Here is a 21,613-nt window from a genome sequence, read left to right as displayed (position 1 = left end):
AGTTACTACTTGGTGGTCCTGCCAGTCCTTGCTAAGTTTCAAAACAAAAGTTGCTCAAGCTCAAACAGCGCTGTCAGCCCAGCATACGCAGCTGGACGGCTGGTGAGCTGGGACGCAGTGAGGCCCAGTGCTTAACCAGGCACAATTCACCAAACCATGTAAAGGGACCGGGGAGTGGCACTGTCCTAATTGTTAACATTCCTCCTCTGCAAGACTTCTCCTGATATTTATTTAATAAGCCCAGGATCATAAAATCTCAACGATTTAAGCAGTCAAGTGGTAGCTGATGTGTATATGGAGATGACATGCAGCCAGACTAAGTGAAGGGTGAAATGCTTAATTTCAGACTTTGCAAAGCTCTATCTGACAATTGCAGATGAAGTAATACCTCAGGCATCTGTGTCCAGGCGTGAAGTATACACTGTAAGTACCTCAGGAACTGTACTTTGGGCCAGGTTTGCACAGCCACGGCTCCTATTTAAGTGTGCATGACCAGTGTGCTGGCGTAGTCTTCTCAGCCAGTGTAGAGAACTTTCTACTGCTGCCAGTGAGTAATATTCATGAACTCCAGTCTGATGTCTTCTGCCAATGACTACAAAAGTCAGGGATGTGGTATTGCTCTGTTCTCCAAGGGGTGAAAGGCAGGTTCAGCAGAACTGGGTGAAACATGCGAGCACTTCCACATCCCAGCAACAGATGTTTGTAAATAGTAACGCCTTCACATGTAGAAAGGAGGGAGCATCTAGATACTGCTGCCGGTGGAGGTTTGTGCTTTCTCTTCTGTGGAGCTGTTGCTGAGTATTTAGCATTAAATGGGTGAAAAAAAGGCATCACTACATTCATTAGCATTTCATTCAGAATCATTTTCAGCTTGTAATGGAGCAGGGACATATGTGACCAAGAGGCTTAAGGTTCAAATTGGAAATGGGACTGCTTGGAGTGGACATTGGGCAAAGGAAAAAAATGAATTTTGGTGAACCTGATTTTCAGGAAAAGTCAGGCACTAGGAGGTGGTTTTTATTCAAAAGAAAGAACACCAAAATCTGCGATGTTCCTGTACTTTCTCAAGAAAAAAGAAGCTTTATCTCTATTTCAGCTCATCTTTAAAATGCACAAAGGGACAGCAGTGCAGAAAGGGAGAGTCTTTTTTGCTGATTGTACTTTCTGTGTTCTCTCAATAATGGTCTTTTTCTTGGGAGTGGTCATTTAGCATGTTTGATTCAAGGAGATCCAGCCTGCATAGTTTTAGAGTAACTTTGTTAATGTTCTTTTTGGTAACTTCTGCTTATCAGCCTGAGGCTTATTGGCTTTAAATGCATTGTGAGCTGAGTAAATTGGTTGTTAGTGCATTTGCAAACAGTTCAGCCTGATTATATTGATCTAAGCACCAATTTTACAACTTTGTCTGTGGTGCCATTACAGAAATTGAGGAGTAAGCAGGCAGGCACCCTGCACATACTTTCTCTTAGCATGGTGATTTACTACCTCTATCTGCTGCCTTTTACAGCTGTGTGCTGGCTAATGTCCCAGTCTTGCTGGTTAGTTTGTTTCAACCCTGTGATGCTACATCCTTAAGTGTGGAATCTGAATCTGCCTTTGCCACCAGACAACAGGACTATGGCTTTTCTAAAGTACTTTTCCCATCTTGCCTGTGGTTACCTTGTGCTTAGAAAAAATAGTAGGGGTCACAGTAGGTGGACATGGATGCTTTCCTTTTGACTTACTTTTTTTTTTACTAGCCTGTGTTCTTTGACCATTTTCCAAGGCTTCTCTTGTGTATGTTTTGACATGGCTTGATGGCTGAAAGCTTTACTGTAAATTATTGGTTTTGACAGTTACATACTGATATTCCACCCTCCCATAGTATCCTCTGACCTGCTGATATCAGAATGCACAAAGATATGCCTAAAATGTCACAAAAGAATTCAAATTACATCTAGTTACATATTAGCTCAGATAAACAGTGTAAGCAGAGTACAGTATCTCAAGCAGAAATGACAAGCACCACTGATTAGAGTATTTATATTGAGAAAGGGTTTCTGAGTTAGGTTTAATATGTGAATTCTGATTATGGAGCCAGTGCATTTAAACAGTAAAATATAACAACTTGCTGTTATTCTGTAAGCTACTAAGGTGCATATATAGATGGATTCAACTAATGTATCAACAAAATAATGGCTATTGGGATGGAAGGGTGTGAAGGGAATGAGGATGGTGGGAGGAGGACAGCTGCAAGAGTTAAGTGTCTAAACAGAGATACCCTGAAAAGCATCTGGCTATGGTGGGTCCAGTGCAGGCTGTACAGTCAATTCTTTTTTGCTTCAGAACAAAAGGAAAAAGGGGCCATGTGGCATCCTGGTTGATACCAGCTTACGCTAGTTGGTGTGCGGGAGACAATGGTTTCAGAGCTGTATCATTATCTCCTTTGTTTTCTCACTAGTTCATATGTAAGCAGTATAAAAATACCATCTTTAACCTTGGCTGAAGGTTTATGTTAATGTTTTTTTTCAGGTTGAACTTGCAGAAATTTGCACAAAGAGTGAACGTTACATTGGCACAGAGGGTGGAGGAATGGACCAGTCGATCTGTTTCCTGGCAGAAGAAGGAACTGTATGTGGATCTTTGTAATTTAAACTAACAACGTAATATTAATTGATGTTTACAAAAATACCTTCATATGTATCTGGCAGAAAGATAAGAAACTGGAATACCTCAGTATTGGTATGCAAATGAAACAGGAATTGTATAAACTTGTGTACAATGGAATATGACAAGTTTGAAAGAGTAAGATGATGAAAATGAAAAAAGACAAGAAGGAGGAAAGAAAAGCTGTGGGGAAAGCTGTACTCTAGAAGACCACTAGGCTCCACACTATTCAGCTGATTGATCACTGAACTTAGAATGTTTGAGATGTAATAAAGTCTGAATGGTCGGTATGTCTTGTATTCAGTGCAAATGGGATAATTATTACAAAAATGCTTTCTTGAAATGTCTTATAACCAAGAAGTTCTAGGAAGTTTTGCCAGGTCCAGTTGCAAAGACAATGGGGATTTTTTTCCTCAGTTTTGCTAATTCCAGACAATTCTGTGGCTGGATTCTGATGTAGAAGGCATTTAGCTGCCTTAAATGTGGTGACAGAAGGTGGACTAGCAATGATAAACAGGACCTGCCAAGTTATGCATGAGTGCTTGCAGTGGAATTTAACATGGAGTTCATCCACTGTCCCAGAAGGTGCACAGGACTGTGGCTGTTCAAACCTAAAACTTGGCAAAATACTTGTACTGAAATCAGTGTAGCGTTTCATGACAATATTTACTTACTTTCCTTATAACTGTGCTATTCAACATCTACAGCTTTCATTCCTTAATGCCAGATCTTGTATGAAATAAGCTATTTCCTAGATTTACACCAAACATTTAATTCTATCATGAGACATACATTGTATTCAGTTTCACATCTCCTGTACCTACTTTAGACCTTTCATTCATACTTTATACTGTTAGTAGTAGACACACAGCTACATAAAACCTGAAGGAAGCCGTGTGTTTTCCTGGCATACACAGAGATGATCATAAAGTGGAGGCTTTTCTGATATATTGAGATGGGGATCAAAAAGGCAAAGAAAATCTTAGAAAAGAAATTGTGAGCACACCTGAAAGTGTCCTTGTTCCAGTATACTTGCAGCGGAATCCACTTCTGGCCTCCCATCTGAAAAAAAGGGAAAAGAATGTGAAAAGTACATTCAAGGACACTGAGCATGATCAAAGCTGGTTTTTTTATATGAGCATTGACTAAATAATTTTAAACTTTTCAGCCTGGAAAGCAAGTATCATTGCAGGTGATATTCTGAAGCTCTGTCAAACCCCTGAATGGTCAAGAGAAGGTAAACTGAGAATTCAGTGTTTTTCATAGTGGAAGACCTAATAGAAACACAATGACATTAGCAAACAGCTTGTTAAAAACAAACAAGGAAGTTTGGTGGTTTTTTTCCCCAAAACATTAATTGTTAAATTGAGAAATACCGTATGTCGTGGAAAGCAAAAGGGTTCAAAAAAAGACCTTTCTGGGTACTCTGATAGAGTTCTAGCCTATTTGTAGCTGCTAACCGTAAGTCTGATGTTTCTTTGAGTGTGAATGTAACCCCCATAATCTTTACTTATGGGAAGTTGGAAAAATATACCCCAAGAAAAAGGTTGCTTTGTATCTGTCCTATTTTTATATTCCCCCTAAATATCCATTTATGGCTTCTGTCAGAAACAGGACACTTGACCAGCTTAGTGGTACATTCTGATCTAATGTAACAGTATTTAGTTCCTAAAGGGTATATTTAAATGTAAGCAAGCTTGTCTGTCTTGATAGTAGTTTTGTGACGTGGTCCAGAATCTCAGTGGCAGGGACTAACACACATGCTGTACATGATGTACAAGAGGATTTGTCATTGTTTATTTAGCACTCTAGCTGCTCAAGGAACTCTCTGGGGGTGAACAATGCCAAAACCAGTAAGACATCCGTGCTTGCAGTTACAGTCTATTCTAAGAAGCCAAAGCAGGGCACATGATTTACAATTTATCCCAGTGAAAAACCAGATGTGAATTTAATCTCTTGATTACATTACATCCTGAAATATTTAATTAATGGATGCCTAGCTTATTCCATGAAAAGGTCGCAAATGCTGGGAACATCTTACGCAGCCATTGTAAGGCATCTGTGAGGCAAGGCAGTCTCATGTCAGAAGGAAGGAGACTGTAACTACAGTTTGCTATATAGTTTTATTTCAGCTCTCTGTTTGACTGCCCATACGTAACATGATTACTGTCTCCAGTCAATCCTAAAATTCTGGTACTGTACTGTACCTCAGTGGCCTAATCTTGATTTAGTGGAAAGCCAGAAAGCTAAAGGGAAGATGGACACTGGGAAAGGGAACTTGAAGCCCCGTGTTTCTAGTGGCATGCACATTAGCTTCAGCCAGGCCTGGTACTCTTCTGTAGATCAAAGAAAAACTGTTGTCTTGAACAGGCAAGAAAAATAGGTTGGGTGGGGTTCTGTGAAATGCTGAAAAAAACCAAAGACTTAATGGAAACATTTTAAAATCCAGCTAGGAGGGGAAGGTTTGAAATGTATGTGTAACTTGGCCAATGAGGTTACAGCTCTTTTCTCGCTGTTTCATGTCAGTTTTCTTGCCTTAACTGTCCCTGGATTCTCAAGAGAAGAAACATGCAAATTTGCATTTGATTTATAGAACTAAGTGCACTGTTAGCTAGTAGTAAATTAAAACTAACCATTCATTTTTCTTTCAATAGGCCAAGTTGATAAAGTTCAGTCCTCTGAGGGCAACTGATGTTAGACTTCCAAGTGGAGCAGCATTTGTTATTGCTAACAGTTGTGTTGAAATGAACAAAGCAGCAACTTCTCATTACAATATTAGGGTAATGGAGTGTCGTCTGGCTACAAAGGTAACATATGGTTTGTGTCAAACTCTAATGAAACCTTCATCTAAAAAGTGGTTTTTTTCACTTCTGACCGATCATGTCTTTAGCACCTGGCTAGGTGCTACTTTAAGTAGCATTTTTCTTTCCAGAACCAGACACGTCCATCTCTGCAGAAACAGAACTCCTGCTGAATTTAATGGAAGTGTAGAGACTGCCCTTATATAGAAGATTATACAATTTAGCTCTATTAAATCTATTTTGTGTTATATGTCAATGGACAAAGTAAGTCTATTTTTCAGCAAAAAATATTCTCAGTTAAGAAGATAGACTGTTTCTAATTAAAGCTGAATAATGACAAATAATGGAAAGCAACCAGTGTGGTCACACGTTTATATATGGCAATAGATGTGTATTTTCTAGGATTTAGACAACATCAAAGCTGCTAGTTGGAGGCCTGGAAGTAATATTGGAAATACTGAATAGCAGCATGTATGTCAGTGCAAAGTTTAAAACCAGGCTTGAATCACACCCCAACATTTAGATTGTGCTGCCAGTTTACAGCTTGCAATTAGCTCTAAAATGTACAGAATTTGAACATGAAAAATTTAAGTTCCACTTTAGTTCTGGATTCTGTAGACCATACAGTTAGGAATATGCAGATGTAGTGTTTTATTGGAATTTGTTACAGGAATACGGTGGATTTTCCTTTGATTAGATTAAGTGAGGAGCAAGCATAAAGATTCACTGCAGTTATACCCAAAATAGTGTGCTGCGTGAAAGAACAGGATCGGGTCACAAAGTCTAGATGAAAGTTTTAAACACTGCAGCATGGCACTCCTTGCCACAAAACGCTTGGCCAAAATTGAAGCAACATTCAAAAGTACTTTTAGCATCTGGTGGCATCATAATTCTATGAAAAATTACTGGTGTTAATGCTAAAAAAAAAAAAAAAAAAGAGTTGAAGTGCTCAGATACTGACAAAATGTAATATAAAATACCATGTTGAGATATTTTTTGAGGATGGAAGCTAAACTTCAGATGACTTTTTAAATCGGCTTTAAACACAAGTAGAAAGAACGTAGCTGCTTTGTAGGTGTATATAGGATACAGCACAAATAATAGCACCAGTGACCAGAGTTAAAGCTGTCACTGAAGTTCGTAAAAAGATTCTTACGCCATTAAGAAAGATAAGGACCTGTCTGTGTGTTGGTTCTAGTGTAATTGATAAGCCTCTAATTTAGGAGAGTTAATTGACTGAGTAGGTATTTTAGCACGAGCTTCTTTTGGAAGTTTTTTTTTACATAAGAACTACAGAGCCTTCACAGATTTATTCTAAACAAAAACCAAACTAGAACAATACATGGAGCTGGAAAACGTTTTGAAGTATTGCTCCATAGGCCACACTTTGTGAATAGAATCACAGTTTTCTAAATTGCTTGAAATGATTGGTTCCATGCAATAAACTGAAAAGGTGGTAAGGAAAGATAATTGGTTTTTAACATTCCTGCTAGCTATGATGAAATCTCCAAAGAAGTGCCTTTAGCAGATGCTTGATTTTAAGGAAACTAACAACATACACCTGCCTGTTTTTATACATATGCTACCCAGATGGAAAGCTGCACATACTATAAAAATACACTGAGCCAGGAAAAAACCCTGTGTTTAGGAACAGGTCACAGTGGGGTGAAAGAGGGCAGGTATGTAAGTGGAAGCAGGGAGGTTTTTTAAGCACCATTAAGCTAATGGAACTATGAAATAACCTGCTGGGCCTCGCAGTAATGCTTTAAAAGAAATTCTCATTGGTAAGTGTACTTTTTTGCCCCTTTCTGCTTTAGGTCATTCTAGAATTTCATACTGTTTGCAGGAAGCTCCATGCAAGTAAAGATGCCAGCCATCACAACATATCCCTGCTGGTATTAAATGTAGAATATTTTGATGTTACTCTGCCCTACAGCAAGTAAACTCTTGATCATCCTCACAGAATTATCTTTCTCAGGTTCTATTCCTTTCCCTTCCCTTCTGGATAATCATTCTTTTCATTATTAGGATTTGTTTCTTTCTCTATTCTTATTGTAGCCTCCAAGTGCTTTCCTGTACTCTGACAGTGTGTTTAAAGACATTTATGTTCTGCAGAACACTCACTATTCCAAAGGAAATTAACTTGTACTTCAGAAAACTCTCACAGTAGGTGCTGCAGGATGAACATTAGTGAACACTGTGCTCTGCCCTGCTTCACTGTGTGTGGTTCACTTCACTGTCAGCTACAGAGTAGTGCCAAGAATGTCTGCAACTGCAATGCCGTATTGTTAATTAACTCGTGTTTGTTAAATGCGGAAAGATGCTCTTGTGTAGAAATGTCAAGTGTAAGAAAGATGTTGCTATATAAGTATTCCTATATGTACTCCTAGTCAAATTTTATTTCTATTTGTCCCATCATTTACTAAGCTTGTTTTCCTCTCAGCTACTTACAGTTCTACAGTGTGCCTGTGTTGAAAAATAAAGCGTACAGATGCTATATTCTGGCAGTTAAGAGCCAGCTGCATGATGTCCACATCTTTAATCCACGCAGTCAGAGATCAAGGAAATACCCAACTGTGGGATCGGTATTGGGATTACTCCTGTTCATTAAATAGATGGGATTTTTTCCCACTTCTGTTCTGTGTCCATTACAATTTGTGCTGCTGCAGCTAGACTGTTTTCACAAACCATTTCTGTTTGCCTGTAACACTTTTCCAGGTGCTGCTATAAGCAGGATAGACCTTTCCAGCTCAGCCCTGCCCACTGGCCTGATGGGGTCAGTTTCCATTTGGAACATCTGGCCTGTAAATGCCCAGCATAGTTAGTTCATCTAAGATACAGATGAACTCTCCCTTGAAATATAGAAACAGGTACAGATGTGACAATACCTGTGACAGATTTCTACATGGGATTATTTATTTTTAAAAGTATAAAAAATTTTGTTGCCTTATAAACCAGTTTATTTGTAAATTCTTACTTATGTCTCACTACTGGTAATAATGTCTAGAGGATGCTGAGTATTAGGATTAAAGTATGAGGGAAAAAAATCCACTCATTTAGCACCTTGAAGCAGATTTAAGAACATGTCACAAACATGCACAAACATAAGAGATAGTATTTAAGTAAAACAAAGAAAGCCGTAATTGTTACTCTAACTTACCAGTAAGTAAGCTAAAATACAATTACATAAAGGCTATGGAGTTTTAGCTACTCAAAGACATTGAAAAGCAGACCAGAAGTGACTTAAGGAGTCTGTACAAGAATATTTTCTCCCCCTGCTTTCTGCATTTGCCACTAGTGCTTCTTCCTCTACCACTGAATATACAAAACTGTGTTTTAGATGGCAACAAAGTCATATTATTAGGATTTTGATTGGATTTTGTTTGTTCTGCTCTACTAAGCCTCACATAACTCTTAGCAAGTCACTAGATGGCACCAAAAGTAGTTAATTTTTATATACTGTAGTAAAGCAAAACTGGAAGAGCTCCTTCAAAAGCACCATTGGAGGACAGCAGGAGAGTGAGAATCCACAGCAGATAGTTGGGCAGCAGATCTTCTTAAGTCTCATGCTTTAACTTTGCACAAAGCCAAGCAAAACCTTTTCAGATGTGTAAATCAGGAGTTGTTTTAACCTAGGAAGTTAAGTAGCTTTGCTGAATTCAGATGTAAATTATTTCAAACCAGTCTCCAAACCAGTGTTTATTGGAAAGAATAACAAAACACACTGGATGAAATCTTGGCCCTGTTGATGAGAGGTTTTAAAACTGACTTGAACAGAAAACGATTGCATTCATGGGTACTAGTGCTCTGGTTTAAACTGTCTGCAATCATACAGCCTGATCTGTCACACTTGGAAGCTTTAATCTCAGATGGTGCAGAACTGGAGGTATGTCATGTGCCTATGAATACACTAAAACCACATTGGCCTATCTGGGTCTTACTTTGTAGTAATCTGTTACAATTAAAGGTGGTACATCTGTAGGATCCCACAATGACCACTTAATACGTAAGTCATAACATTAAAAATATTCCACATTATGAGGAAAACTACTTTACTCAACCATTTTCATTAGGCTCACGAGAGCATCAAGGTATGGAACACCCTTCCAGAATAAAGCCTATTTGACATACTTCCTTTTAGGATTCTAGTGTGTTGAAGTAACTACTGTCAGTTGCCAAAACACCACAAATATACACGAAGCATAACATATTTGTCTGGAGTGGGAAAAACAGATACAGCTATAACCAGCTGGCATCATAGCAATCACATAGGAGCAGAGCAGACTCCAACTAACACATCATAACCTTCCTGCAAGGCTCACAACTTCCTTTAAATTGGATGTTAAAAGAACATACTTAAAATTTACTTTAAACTCTGAAGCCTGAGAAAGGCTACAGTTAATTCACACCCTTACAGCCTTAATTGCACACAAAACATACGCCTGCTTTCATATTTTTAAGGCTATTATGAGAAAGGATTTTAATGACAACCTCAAATGTTCATCAGAAAGCGCCAGGAGTGTATTGGAAAGGTTGAACTGAGTTTTAAATGTTAGCGCAAACTCTTAACAGTACAGAAACAGACTTTGTAGGGACTTCCAGTGCTACAGTATCATAGCATTTGCATAAGCAATTGTCTGTGGTTGTAAAAGGTTTGTAAATTAAGAGCTCTGAGGTAACAACATCCATGGAAAAGGATAAATCACTGATTTGATACCACACAAATAATACCAGTAGGGCTTTCACAGACAGCACCTATTTGAGGGAATAATATCTGTCATTCACAGACCTTTTAGAAATAAATATAGTGATTATCTGCTGTGTACTTAGAGCAAGTAGCTTCTGATGGTTCGCAATTAAGGAGTGAAAAGAGCAAATGGGTCTTAATGGTGCTTATGGACAAGTAAATAGTCTTAAACAGGAAGGCTCAATATTTTCTCTTTTATTTTCTGAATTTTAGCTTCTTTCAAAGTCTAAAGGCTTGGACTGGGAAAAAATGTTGAGACTCCACGATGTGCAAACCAGGCTAGGAGTTAGCCTGGAGGAAATGCTGACCATTGTCGAGGAGGTATTACATCCTGAGCCTTACAGCGCAGAGGAAATTTGTAAATGCCTGGGAATTAGCCTGGAGGAGCTCCGCTCTCAGATCCTGAGTCAAAACACGCAAGACGGTAAGCATATACGGAATGGTGGGGTTTAGTGTGCGACGTGTGTGTTACATAAAAAGTTTATGTATTAGTAAGTAGTGCAAGCGGAAGTCTTGCCAGAATACTTCCCCATAATTTCGGGTGGCCAGTGAGAGACTTGATATCACGACTTTCATCCTAGTTTTTAACTTGGAGCAAAACTGGGATTTTGATTGAACTGTTTCTAAAATAGCAAAAGTAGCAGAGCACTTACTGTTTTAGATGAGCCTGTGCTGACTGAGAGTTGTCTCTAAATAACCCAGGTTTTATTCTAGGGAAAAGTCTAAATTAGGCTTCCTTTTATAGGCAATAGCTCTAATAAAGCCAAACATTTTGGATAGTTACAGCATCGTTAAAATGACTCCCGTTTGCTTTCCCTTAACTGGTCTTAGAAACCAGCATAGATGGGCTTGTGTTTCTGTTTTTGAATTGATAACTACATGATCACTTCATAAGACATGCTCTGGGTAGCAAGTCATCTAGGACTCTCCTAGAGAGAGAAGTTCCTGTCACTCTCAGTACTGTTTTTTCTTTAAGGATGACACTGGTGGAGATGAACAATTAAATATTTAGGAAGTATTTCCTACCGATTACTGCTTATGATTATACCATGCATTGGCGTGGAATAATCATGAACATTGGCACACGTGGATCCTGGATGCATATAGTAGGGTTGCTAATATTACAGAATAATAGAGCATTTATGAAATAATTAATGTTCACAATAGGTTTCCAGTTCTGACCAGAATCTTTCAGAACTTAAAATAACCCTTACTTCCTTGTTTCTATTCTGTAACCTTAATACCTCTACTGTTCTGCAGCTGAATTATATCCTTGCCAGTCCTTCCCAAGACCACTTTCAGGGACACATGTATTTGATGCATATAAATCAGTAACATATCTATGTGTACTTGTGCTTATATTTAAATAATCTGTGTATGTGGAACAACTGTAAACTACATATTGACCAAGACCAGGTCCTGAATCTAAAACATATTTTGGACCTTGGTGGTATCGGAGAGTATCAAACTATCTTATTGCCTAATTACACTGCCAGAGGGTACCAGGATAGAAAATGTCTTAATCCAGCCTTTTATCTCTGTAGAAAGAGTTATGGTAACTCTGTGCTGTATGTACATGAGGAATATACTGAACCATGTACCTGCATGCTGCAGTGTTTTCATGGGAAGCTACAAGGTTGTAAATTGACTACGCTGTCCCCTTACTCTCCCCTTCATGAATCAGTGTGAGACTATTAACTTACAGATGTTTATAATCCTTATAGCTGGTTTATAAAACAAAATTCTACAGTTCTGTAGAATTGAATTGTTTATATAGGTGGGGGGGGTTGTTTTTTCCCAAAACCCAAAGTCTGGGTAAAAAATTTAAATATAAAGGCTATAGGAGAAACTCAAATGGAATTTCATACTGTGGCTCTGAATAGCACTTGCAGATGTTTGCTGATCAGAATCTCTTAAACCTTCATGACCCTGATTCCAGTTGATAAGACCAATTAAAATGGGTTATGCCAAAATCTCTTTGCATGTACAGTACAGAATTAAGTAACAGATTTCTGTAAAACTATACGCAAAAAAGAAACAAGACACAGAAAGGAAGACTCTGGATCCACTGTTTTTGTTACACACCAAACCAATTGCACGTTATGTTGTCTTTGGGAAACTAGAGGCTGTTTGACAAAAATATTTTTCCTATTCCCCCTCTACTTTCTCACTATATTTTAATGACAATGCCTGGCTGCTTCATGTGAGAGAAACATACTGACAACTAGAGAATCTCTGCAGAGAATTTTGGAATGCTGTTGAACCGCTTTGTTCAACATGAAGAAAGAACCGTATCATTTAGAGTATCTTTCTTCCTTTGTATACCTTTTATCACATTTTGTTACCATTTTATCAACTTTTCTGATAAAATATTACAACATTAAGGGTAAAGTGTTTGCATGAGAATTACTGTTTAGATGATTTACTGGATTCTAAGCTTTCTCTGTGGCTGAATATAAATTGTCAGTAGTTTTAATTTTTTGTATTATTGAAAGCCCAATGATAGCTACAGATAATGTCTTGTACTGGTTATTGTCTCATGTTTAAGGATCTGAAAATGCTACATAAATACTATTTTAGCCTTAAGTCTAGCTTCCAGTCATGGTACTGTTCACTTATTAAATATTTTATAAAGGTAAAAGGCTAAAACTCCCCATCCCAAGGAAAAATGGCATGGACAGGCTTTGGGCAAGTCTCAGGCCAGCTCTGCATCTCTTTTATAAACAAGTACTTGAGGATTTCTGCAGTTCCCTACTGTACAGGCCACTTGTTCCCCAGGTCTGGAGAAGTACAGATAGTGCATAAAGCCTCTCTAAACTTTGTGCAGTTGTTCCCTGGCCAACTCAAAATCCGGAGTTTCAATCTCCCTTGCAAATGTTTACACATGGATTGCACTTGTGGCTTCTGAACATCTCTAGAAAAATAATATTTATTACTTTCTAAGGTGCACTGTGCCATAATTTTGGCTTGGACTTGAGTGCTTCACAGAACATTTAGTATGTGGTGACTGTGGGACATTAAGTATTTATAAGCTTCACCGCAAGAGGATATTCTTCTGTAAAACACTGTATTCCTTTAACCATGAAGTGGGGTTTTTCCTTCTTAAATGAGATATTTTTAAACCCATTTTTCCTTTTCATGTATAAAACTGTAATCTAATTTTGACATTTGAACCTGGGAATGAAATCGCCATGGGAGGAGCAGGCATCCATTTGCTGTGCAGATTTGGCTGTTTAACTGCTCTCCTATCTCTGCCCTGGAAAAAGAGCTCTAAATCTGTGCTGTAGCCTCAGTGAGTGGTGCTTGAGTAGCCTTTCATTCGCACTGCCAAGTAATTTGTATTAATGGTGAGCTCAGGGCGAGAACAGTTTCCACTCTATTTGCACAGACAGGCATACGTGAAGGTGGACTCTCGAATGTTCTGTCAGGCTGCTCGGTGATACATAAATCTGTTGTGTGCATCAGTAGAGTGTCCTTGTCTTGCATAAACAGAAGTTACCTTCAAACTAGTTGACCTTGCACTTCCCAGCTTGAAGGTCCAGGTGCCTACTCCAGCCACAACCATCCCCTTGCATAACAACATGGTTTACTAGGGATGGGCCCCAGAGAGGTGGCTGCTCTAAGCAGATCCTGTACAGCTACCTGGAGGCTGCCAGCGTTTGGGGTGAGCCACAGGTTAGGCATAGGCACTGACTGGTCTAGGTTAGTTGCAAAAGTCTTGCTGGAGCTAGGATTCCTCTGGATGAAAAATCACTTTAAACCAGTAGTTACCATAATCTCAAAGCAGGTGTCTGCTATATGGGTCACTGAATCCAGCAATGACTCGTCTCTTGGTTTATTTTCAGAAAGCCAGATTGCAAACAGTTACTTGAGCAGTCCCAGCAGAGTAACTGTTCCCCACTTCAAGTAGGGGGTTCACAATCTGGCTCAAATTAAAGCCATCTGGCAGCATTTTCTTATATACATTATGAGCCAGAAACCTTCACCCTCATCATGTTCAATCAGCAGGATACCTAACAGAGAAGGGTACTATTCCACATGAGTGATGGTGGTAGAAACTGTCCCCTACATGATTTTGTGTCGGTGAGTTTTTCCTGTTGTAAATTTCTAACAGTCCCATCAGCCATGTGTAGCTCATTAATCTACAGTGAAACACATCTTTAGCTGCCAAAGCAACTAGAAAAAAAATATATAGCCTGAAGAGGTTGGTCTTTAGCTAAAGGTCAGATAGAATTGTACAGGAAGCCTCTAAAGAAAGGAATCTGCTGAAGTTGAAGTTGTAACAAATAGTATGAGTTGCTGAGAAGCCACAATGCTTAATTATAAAGAAAAAAGTCCCTGTAAATGGGGTGGACAGGTTTGCACATTTTTTGCAAAGCTAAAATTAAAAATATGACCATACATTTGAAAACCCACAGTAAAACTTGTCTGTAATATTTAATTAACCCACAGTTATTTGGGACTAATGGCCCAGGATTTCTGTTTGGTTTTGAGAGATTTTTATATGGATTTTGGACAAACTTTCATTAATGTTAGTCTGCTGTATCTTAGCAACTTGGAAAGCTCTTGCTGCAATGTGAGCTATTAGTGCACTAGAACATGTCACTGTTTCTTTTAAGGGCATGTGGTGGTTTGTAAGTGAACTGAATCTACCTGTTTGTGGATGACATTACAGACCCTCTGCAGAAGAGCAAAGCTAGGCAAAGGGTCAGCAAGAGTTACTGACATGCTCTGAAAAATAGGGGAGAACTGGTAATACAAAGCAGTTAAAAGTGGAGGAATCTTGTAGAAGATTCATTGTGTCCTCTTTGAAACTTCAGAAACACAGTTATTGAGGCTGTGACCTGGAAGGTGGCTTAGATGCTCCTGAATACAGGTGAAACATGTTTAAACCTATTGATATAATGTCAGTAAGAACAGGCCCAGGTATAGGATTCCTTGTCCTCCTTGAAATTTTCTTTGGTCTCATTTTGACTTTTCAGGTTGACTTTAATTTCTTCTGATCTGTATCTGTTTCAATCCATAAATGGTGTTACTCACCATCACTTGAGTACACCAGAAACTTTTTCTGTGTGCAGCTGTACCATGCAAAATAAATTCCTATTTCCCTAGCTTCTTTTGGGGAGGGGACAAAAGAGACCCTGAGATTCTGACTGTGTGTCTAGGTCTAAAGTCAAAGGGTTCATTCCTTCATGGCAGTGAGCGATGCAGAACATGGCAGAGAGGAAATGCATAATGATTTTCAAAGAACAGGTTTTGAGAGTATGATTCTGGTCATAGACCAGCTCCTAGCCAGTACAACTCTCCATGAGTCCAAATGGCACTACATCATTTTAAACAAGCAGAGCACCTCCACTGGGTATCACACAGATCCACTTAGAGAGGAAACAATACTTCAGACATGCCCTAGAACTGCCCTTACCTCAGTGCGGCAGCCAGCTACTTTCATTACACCAGAGCTTTCAGGTTCCTCTCTAATCACCAGAGATGGGTACCGCAGGGCAGTCTAGGTCTCATGAGGGATAAATGGTTCCCTAATCTGCCCTTTTCACTGACAGAAGATGGATTTGAGGGTACCTATACCCCCTAATTCAGAAATAAATTTAAGGGGGAGAAACCAAGCCTTTAGAGTTTACTGGATTAGGAAAGTATATTTATTGCCCAGAGAAGCTGTGGCTACCCCATCCCTGGTAGTATTCAAGGCCAGGCTGGACAGGGCCTGGGGCAACCTGGTCTAGTAAAACCAAAGTTTCAACCCCCAGGTGCCCATGGCTGGGAGTTGGAATTAGATGATCCCTAAGGTCCCTTCCAACCCAAACCATTCTTTGACTCACATTTTCAGACAGATTAAGTACCTAATTTCCATACACTACAATAGGTTTAAGGATTGACACACTTTTAAGAATCTGGCATTAGTTCTCTATACCCTGGTTTTTTTCTTTCCTTTGAATACCACAGAGGATGAGACTGTATAACCCAGTCCTGTGCAACACTGGAAAGTTTACTTTGAGGGCTTGTTTTCCTCTTTCAGCACACTCCCGCCCTAGCTCAGATAAAAACTAATCAGTTGTGTGCACTTTGGTTTTGTTTCTTTTAACTGTGACAAAGTATGGCTTAAGAATTCGGTCCTTTTTAATTGTATGCTCTTTGGCATGTCCTGTTAGCTCAGATTTTACTTACATGGAGCTAATATACAGGCTGTGATGTAGCAAGGAGATTCCAAAATAGGTGTAATTCTTGGAAATACAATGATATATTTTATTATATAGAGATGGTTAATTGGACTTCTCATCCAAACAGAAAAGATACAAGAAGGTTTTTCTATTACCAGAGACATTTAAGCGTTGAAAGCCAAAAACATGTGAACCATTTCATTATTTTAGAATAGTACTTAGAGAGTACAGAGGTGTTTGCTGTCCTGACAGTAATTTTGCCTGAAGAGTCTACTGCCAGAGAGGAAAAGCAAGCTAAAAAAAAGGCTTTTAAAACACAAAGGGAATTTCCTGAAATAATACACAGCTGATAACCAACCAATAGCTAAGGTAAGGATATCAGCCTTTAACTGATACAGATTCAGTGAACGTCCACAAAGGAGTCTGGAAATAACATACAGCCTCACTTTCTTGCTCAAGAACTGCCTGAAAGGATTGCTTTGGTAGCCAGAGAAAGCCAGTGTCAAGGTAGCATGTTCTCCCCTCCACAGGGTGCTCTCCAGGGAGCTAGTGCCATCAAGGACATGGCTCAGATCTTCTGGCTGGCAGCCAGTCGCTGGAGTGCCCATTCAGGTTGCCAATTCCCAGCATGACGAGCACAACACAACCCCAGCAGTTTTTAAGGTAATCTGGCCAGTGGAGCATTGCTTTACCAAAGGGTGGTCTCCGAATCAATCACAGCCTTTGGCAAGTCTGTTGCCTGACAATTGAAACCAGACATGTTTTCAGTTCATTCTTTGGGTTACTACTGTTCAATGGTGATTTACAAGAGAGTGTGAGCTATGGCAATCTCTCACGCAACATTAGATATTCCCTAAACGAATGCACATTTAGAAATCTCCTTGCTCTAAAACAATGGCTTATAAGAAAAGAAAATTTAAAGAGAAACCATCCTTAAAAATAGGCCAAGCTGCCTTTCTTCAACATTCAAAAATAGCAAGGCAGTGCTCTGCAAAACACAGTGCAAATGACTGCAGCAGCAACACATTCAGTGGAGTAAAACAGACCTCTAAATGGGAACCAAAGTCTGCTCTTCCCGTGTGATACTCTCAAGGCGATGTTTCTTGGGGGCACTCAGTTTTCTCTTTTCTGTCCTAGTTTCAATGCACTCAGGCAGCCTGCTCAAAGACAGCAACACAGGGCTTGTCAGTAGCAGGCTGTATCAGATTACAAAATAAATATCACCAGTAGCAGAACACTGCTATGTTCAGTGTTTATCATTTTTGACTGCTTGTGCCTCAGCACCGTATTTTCGGCATTTACAGTTGTGAACTACACTTGATAATGGAGAAGTAAAAAGGGATTATACAGGTGCTGATGAAGTTTTAGTTTTTGGGTTGCAGTCTGGAGTACACTTACGAGAGACTTGGTACTGGACACAGTTTTATTTCCAGTCTTTCAAGGAAGATTTCTGCATACACTTGCAATTGTAGATTGCTTAAGTCATCAGAAGTGGTTCCAGAACTTTGCCGTCTCCACAGAGCAATCAAGTAGGAACTCCATGTGTCTGGGTCAGATCGTGAGCTCCGTTTTGAATACAGGGCTTGTCTCTCTTCTTTTACCTCTATGTGAGTGTTTCATCAGCCATTTCAGAAAGCGAAAGAGACCAGAAACTGAAATGAGGAGAGAAACCTTGCTCTAAAGGAGAATTTGTGTGTAGAAAGAAAATGAGAGATGCTCTGCGCTGTGATGACATAAGTCAACATATTGCAGTGGGTGCCCCCCACAGAGAATAAGTGCTCTTATCTAATATTTACCACCCAAACAGCTCAAGCAAATCAATTTAATCATAAATTATGTCACACATGCTTCTGGTGAACAATACTTCCTCAATAGCAGCCATGGTACTAAAGCAAACAGAACTATATTGGGAGAACATAAACAATGAACTGCAACATGAGCTTGGGAAAGCACATTAGTTCTTGGGTATTAGTCACAAGCCAAACCTTCCTGTAAACAGGAGTAGCTTGAGGAGCCTTTAACCACAGCTATCCCCTTCCCACTGTTCAGGCTTGGTGGAGGGGTCTCTGCCCTGATGGCCATGCAGATTCAGACACACCCTGTGGTATCCCTATGCTCACTCTTCCCAGACGAATTGCTTTTCCATGGCACAACTGAAGTATTTTTGCCCAAATCCTTGCACTAGCATTTGATCTCAGCAGGTAAATACTAAGCAATACCTGTGTGGGCTCAACATCTCTTCACCTCCACACAGGCAGCACTGACACTCTGGCTGGTAATACATACCAAAAATAAACCCTGAAAACCAAACTGAAAGCACCTGTGCTCTGCACTGTACCTCTTATCTAGTATTATTTACAGTCAGGGTGAGCCTGCATCATTGCTTCCTTATGAATGCACCAGGAAACAGGGATAATAGCAGTTTTGTTAACCTTGGCTTCAAGAAACAAAGAAAGAAAGAAGTGTTTGATGTTTCTGTGGTTTGGTGGTTGATTTTTCAAGAAAAGGTCCATTGGCACAGTTAGATAATTGGTGTGGACTTGGCCTGGAGCAGTCACACACAGCACCCTGCTGCTGGGGGCCTTTCTGGAGTTCTCATGACTCAGTTTGGCTGGTATTTGGAAACCTGAAAGCTTTAGATTGATGCCCCAGTGCATGTCACTGCTAACTCGAATTTGTGGCTTGCCTCTGCAAAGTCAGAGGAGAGACTGGGTCTCTTTGATGATTCAGCAAGTGACACAAGCATTTGCATGAAGTTATGAACATGAAAAAAAAAGTGTACATTGTATTTAGATGACCTCTAAATACTGTTTTGGGGCTTTGAAAGAAGATGTAGGTGAGCTTTTGCAGAAGACTTTCAGCCCAGAGAATTCTAATATAGAATATGAATTACTAAAAAAATATAATTCTGCTATGTTTTGTATGTTCCTTTTGTAGTGAATATTAATGGATAACTGTGGTACTTTGTGTTTTCATTTTGCTTAGTTTCCACCTTTAAGTTGTACCAGCGTGCAAAGCATGTGTACAGCGAGGCTGCGAGAGTGCTGGAATTCAAGAAGATATGCAGCGAAGCACCTGCCAATGCGCTCCAGCTGCTGGGAGAATTAATGAACCAGAGCTATATCAGCTGCAGGGAGATGTATGAGTGCAGCTGTCCTGAACTGGATCGCCTGGTAGACATCTGCCTGTAAGTTCTGACCACAAGGAAGAGTAATCGCCTATTGAGAATATTGTTTGAACTGATGAGAAAATATGACATCGCTGGCTATTGCAATTTTAAAATGAAAGTATTCTTGTCTCTTATTACAAAATTAATCTCCTGCAGGGACATTACATGGTCAATTGTTTCCCTACTGACATGTGTGTAATATTTTCAGATGAAAGCTGCAGTTTATGGCTTTATTACAGACTCTGCTTTTGGGCTGACTCATCGTCACAAGTGTTATGTTAGACTGTTGGCTCTTCTTTTTTTAAGTTGTAGAAGTCATGACTGGTTTTCTTAAAGCATTATCTTAGTTGTTCTATTTGAACACTGGTACTTTCCGGGTATTTCTTAACCATTTCAGAACTGTCACCATGGGAACAGCAGAAACTGTTACACATTCTGAGGTTGCCTTGAACTCATAATGGCATATTGTGAAATGCTATTGCATTTTCTATTAGAAACATACATTGTCCAGGGTATCAGGTTGGACAGTATTTCACCATTCAAAAGGTGTATGAGCTGTTGTAATGGCCAACACTCTACTTCTCCTTTCCACATTGTGTGTTTGAGCTTTCCCCACATTATTCAGCCTCCGTCTCTGCACAAACCTCATTCTTTTGGCTGGGTACCTTAACTCTGTTCACAGCAAAACAATCCCTCGAAACTCCCAAACACATTCACTGGGTGTCATTTTCTCCCTTCTCTTCTGCTTGTATTCCTCCCCGGTTTCATATCCTCTAGCCAGAATCAACTGAGTTTGAGAAATGGCATGAGGTGAGCTGAAAGTCACAGGTCGTTGTGTGTAGCTCCTCATGATGCCAGTTTCATACTTCAGCTCATCTGCTACAGTTCCTGCTCCTTGGAGAAGAGTGCACTTGGTTTATGAAGTTCTGCCCCAAGCAAGAGCGTTACTGCCCTGCCAGAAGGGAAACACAGGGTGCCAGAAGTGTTTTCAGGCCTGAGGTCAAAAAACATTGTTTCACTGTCTTTTAGAAGCAAATATCCCATCCTCTATCTTTCAGTCTTGATGAAAACAGAAACTGTTTTGAGTTGAAGCTGAAAAAAATGAATACCTTACCCCCTGAAACTGAAAGTTACAAAATACCCGTTCTTTACCAGCAACTGGCTTTTCTTTTTTTTTTTAACTAAGTCTGGATTATTATGAAAATAGGAATTTAACAATCACGCCATTTGCCATGTGCTTTCTTACTTCTATACTGCTGTGGATTTTGTAAGCTGTAACACCCATTTATCAGGTTTGTAAATTGGTAAGAGTATGATACAGATGGTTATTTAGGTTAGTCTGATTTCTTCATCAGGCAAGACAGAATGGCCTCTGAGCCAGAAAACTACAAACTTAAAATCCAAACCGGGGACTTTTGGACATCCACAGATTATTTTGCATATGGGATACACATGCTGTTTCTATGATAACACACAGAGGAGCTCTGATAGCAGTTGGACACCCTGATAGTAATTTAGCAATACAGGTTTTGTTCCTTATCTTTGGAACCAATCCCATGGGTAACTCACAGTTTATTGTATCACATAATGATCACATAGCAGAATAATCTAGGATGGTCACTCAGCAGGGCAATTCCACCATGGTCATCCCAGCTACTGACTGTGTGAGAAGTGAGAACTGTCCCCAGAGTCTCAGCTGAAGACAGAAATTATAGTCCACTGAATTATCAAAAATATTGGGCTGCAAATTCTTGATCCAGTGCAAGGTGTCAGCACTGCCTGTTCTGTGACACCGACAGAGGAAGAGTCTTAAAACTTCCCATCTGCGTTATTTTTAGGTACAGTAACTCCCCAGTGTTGGGTGTTGTCAGTCAATAGCGCCTGGTGGCTGACCTTTGCAGAAGTAACTAGTCATTGTAAGTGTCTTCACTCAGGGTATTCAGCTTGAATCGCATTGATGGGGGCTGTTCTCAGATATGCTGGGAGAAAACTATCCTGTTCCAAATCAGGAAAAACAAGTAAAAAAGGGGGAAACTGGTAAGATCTGCACTGCAGCGTGGAGTTACCTGTGCTACAA

General features: G+C 39.6%; 1 protein-coding gene across 1 annotated transcript in view; it reads left to right on the top strand.

Annotated features, from left to right (window-relative positions):
* Positions 1-21,613, top strand: part of GALK2 (galactokinase 2) — a 49,293-nt gene that overhangs the window by 23,186 nt on the left and 4,494 nt on the right. Inside the window, exons 6-9 of the mRNA XM_065688810.1 lie at positions 2,512-2,610; positions 5,301-5,453; positions 10,408-10,618; positions 19,353-19,554. Of these exons, the coding sequence (XP_065544882.1) occupies positions 2,512-2,610; positions 5,301-5,453; positions 10,408-10,618; positions 19,353-19,554 (665 nt within the window). The remainder of the gene's footprint in view (positions 1-2,511; positions 2,611-5,300; positions 5,454-10,407; positions 10,619-19,352; positions 19,555-21,613) is intronic.

The sequence above is a fragment of the Lathamus discolor genome, chromosome 8, assembly GCF_037157495.1.
Source record: "Lathamus discolor isolate bLatDis1 chromosome 8, bLatDis1.hap1, whole genome shotgun sequence".
In the NCBI taxonomy this organism is placed as follows: Eukaryota; Metazoa; Chordata; class Aves; order Psittaciformes; family Psittacidae; genus Lathamus; species Lathamus discolor.
The sequence above is the reverse complement of the archived record's forward strand: the minus strand, read 5'-3'. Positions and strand labels throughout refer to the sequence as shown.